This window comes from Austrofundulus limnaeus, unplaced genomic scaffold, assembly GCF_001266775.1.
Source record: "Austrofundulus limnaeus strain Quisiro unplaced genomic scaffold, Austrofundulus_limnaeus-1.0 Scaffold506, whole genome shotgun sequence".
Taxonomy (NCBI): Eukaryota; Metazoa; Chordata; class Actinopteri; order Cyprinodontiformes; family Rivulidae; genus Austrofundulus; species Austrofundulus limnaeus.
The window spans coordinates 429522-431527 of NW_013952908.1; the positions used below are offsets into that span (position 1 = coordinate 429522).

At 40.0% G+C, this 2006-nt stretch overlaps 1 protein-coding gene across 3 annotated transcripts in view; it reads left to right on the top strand.

Moving 5' to 3' along the window:
• Window positions 1-2006, top strand: part of svopl (SVOP-like) — a 9111-nt gene that overhangs the window by 1549 nt on the left and 5556 nt on the right. For all 3 annotated transcript variants that reach the window (XM_014025889.1, XM_014025888.1, XM_014025890.1), the window contains exons 3-4: window positions 797-885; window positions 954-1052. In XM_014025889.1, coding sequence (XP_013881343.1) covers window positions 797-885; window positions 954-1052 — 188 coding nt within the window. The remainder of the gene's footprint in view (window positions 1-796; window positions 886-953; window positions 1053-2006) is intronic.

The following is a 2006-nucleotide window of genomic DNA, read 5'->3' on the forward strand; positions in this document are numbered from 1 at the left end:
ATGATCATAAATCTGTCAGTTTCCCTTTAATTAATAATGTAAGGTAGAGATTCTCTTTGGTGCGTCGTTATCCAGTCCACTTGTTCATACAGAGAACTCCCCACCACATGAAATCCAGTCCACGTTTTACCTGCAACCTTAATAGCAACATGCTAACAGGTTAACACACAGAGCCAGCTCAGTGCAGCGTGAAGGCTCAGTGAAAACTGGATATACAAATGTTTTTTAAGAAAGTATTAATCATCACTGCTGGTGGTAACCGTAAACATAAAGAGTAGACGGACCACTAATGCTGCTGTCGAGCTGCGGGGCCGCCATCTTGGAAAAGTTGTTTGCTCAATGAAGTATCAGCCTGTTTAATCAATCATAACTCGCTGAAAACTAAACTGTTTTACACACTTTTTTTCACTGGAAACCCCAAACCTACAGCTGTCAAAGCTACACAAGAAGAATACATAGTTCAACTTATTTAAATATTCTTACTAGGGTTAACTGTAATACACTATCCAAATATATTATAAAAACATGATGATGAAATAATGATTATACAATATGAATATAATAAATTTATTTATGTTGTACGTAAATATGATAAGACTACAAATATATAATATACAAAAATTCTGTGTGTCTCCTGGGGGCTAAGCCCCCCTCGTCTTTAAAAGCTGGTGACACCCCTGCAGGACCACAGCAGGATGTAAACATCTGACCGTCTTTAGTCCAGAAGACATTAGACCTGTCCACGTGGACAGCTGCAGCTTCCACTGATGAGGACCTCCATGTTCTCTGTCCACAGACCAGAAGTTCACGGTGGAGGAGGCTGTGGAAACCATCGGCTTCGGACGCTTCCACATCCTGCTGTTTGTCATCATGGGCGCCACCAGTGTGAGTCTGGTTGTGTAGCAGGGTGGCCCACAGGTGTGTGTTCTCAGTAACCCGGTGTTTGTGTGTAGATTGTGGAGGCCATGGAGATCATGCTGCTGGCTGTGGTTTCTCCAGAGATCCGGTGTGAGTGGCATCTGGAAGACTGGCAGGTGGCTCTGGTCTCCACGGTGAGTTTCTGACTCATAATTCATGATGTCATCGCTGCGTCTCCARGGTGACAGATTAAATGTGATGAAAGTCAAACCTCAGTGATGTTATTTTAAAGATCAGTGTCTAAGATGTGAAGAGACACAAAGGACTCAGTGATATGAGCATTCATTTACAAGCAGGATGCTGCTGTGGATGGATGAGAGCAGAGCACATCACTTCCTGTTCGTGAATGGATGTAAGGCTGGGTCATATCATATCATTCACAGTAACACCTGTAAAAAAACTTTCCTGGGAAAATWAWTYATATCATGATGCTAATTTCATGACTGACGTCATTCTGTCCATGTCGGACAACCTGCTTGATTATAAGTTTATGTGTTCAGAGCTTCGTTATCTAACAGAAATGTGCAACTTTGTTCATGTGACCAAACTCGTGTCGTCCACAGCGCTGTTAGGAGCGAGGTGAGGTGCACACGGGCCGAGCTCAGAGAGAGCTGCTGCTCTTTCAAAATATTAACTCAGATCAACACTTTGCCCCAGTTTAGAAAAGATGTCTCCCTGCAAAAAAACAAAGAAAAAAGCTATGTTCTTATTATAAAAATCTACAAATTTCATTCTTCACATTATATCTTGCTTATAGTTAGAACCACACTGTGACTGAGCTGCTCTGTGATTCAATAAATGATCAAATTTGAAGAATAAATAGTATTACATGAGGTCTTTCAATAATATAACCTTTTTGAAAGGAACAGTTATTTTAATAGAGAAATCAGTCAGTCTAACAAATAAAAACATATATTTAAGTTATTTTGTGCAGTACAAAGGACATATTTATAAAATATAAAATTATACATGTTTGCGCTGAATAGTTATAATATGAGATGGTTAAATAAATGTATTGTAGGGGTCACCTCGAGTGAAGAAACAGGAGTTACTGCCTCAAAGCAGGAGGACTTCAGTTCTCTCTAATC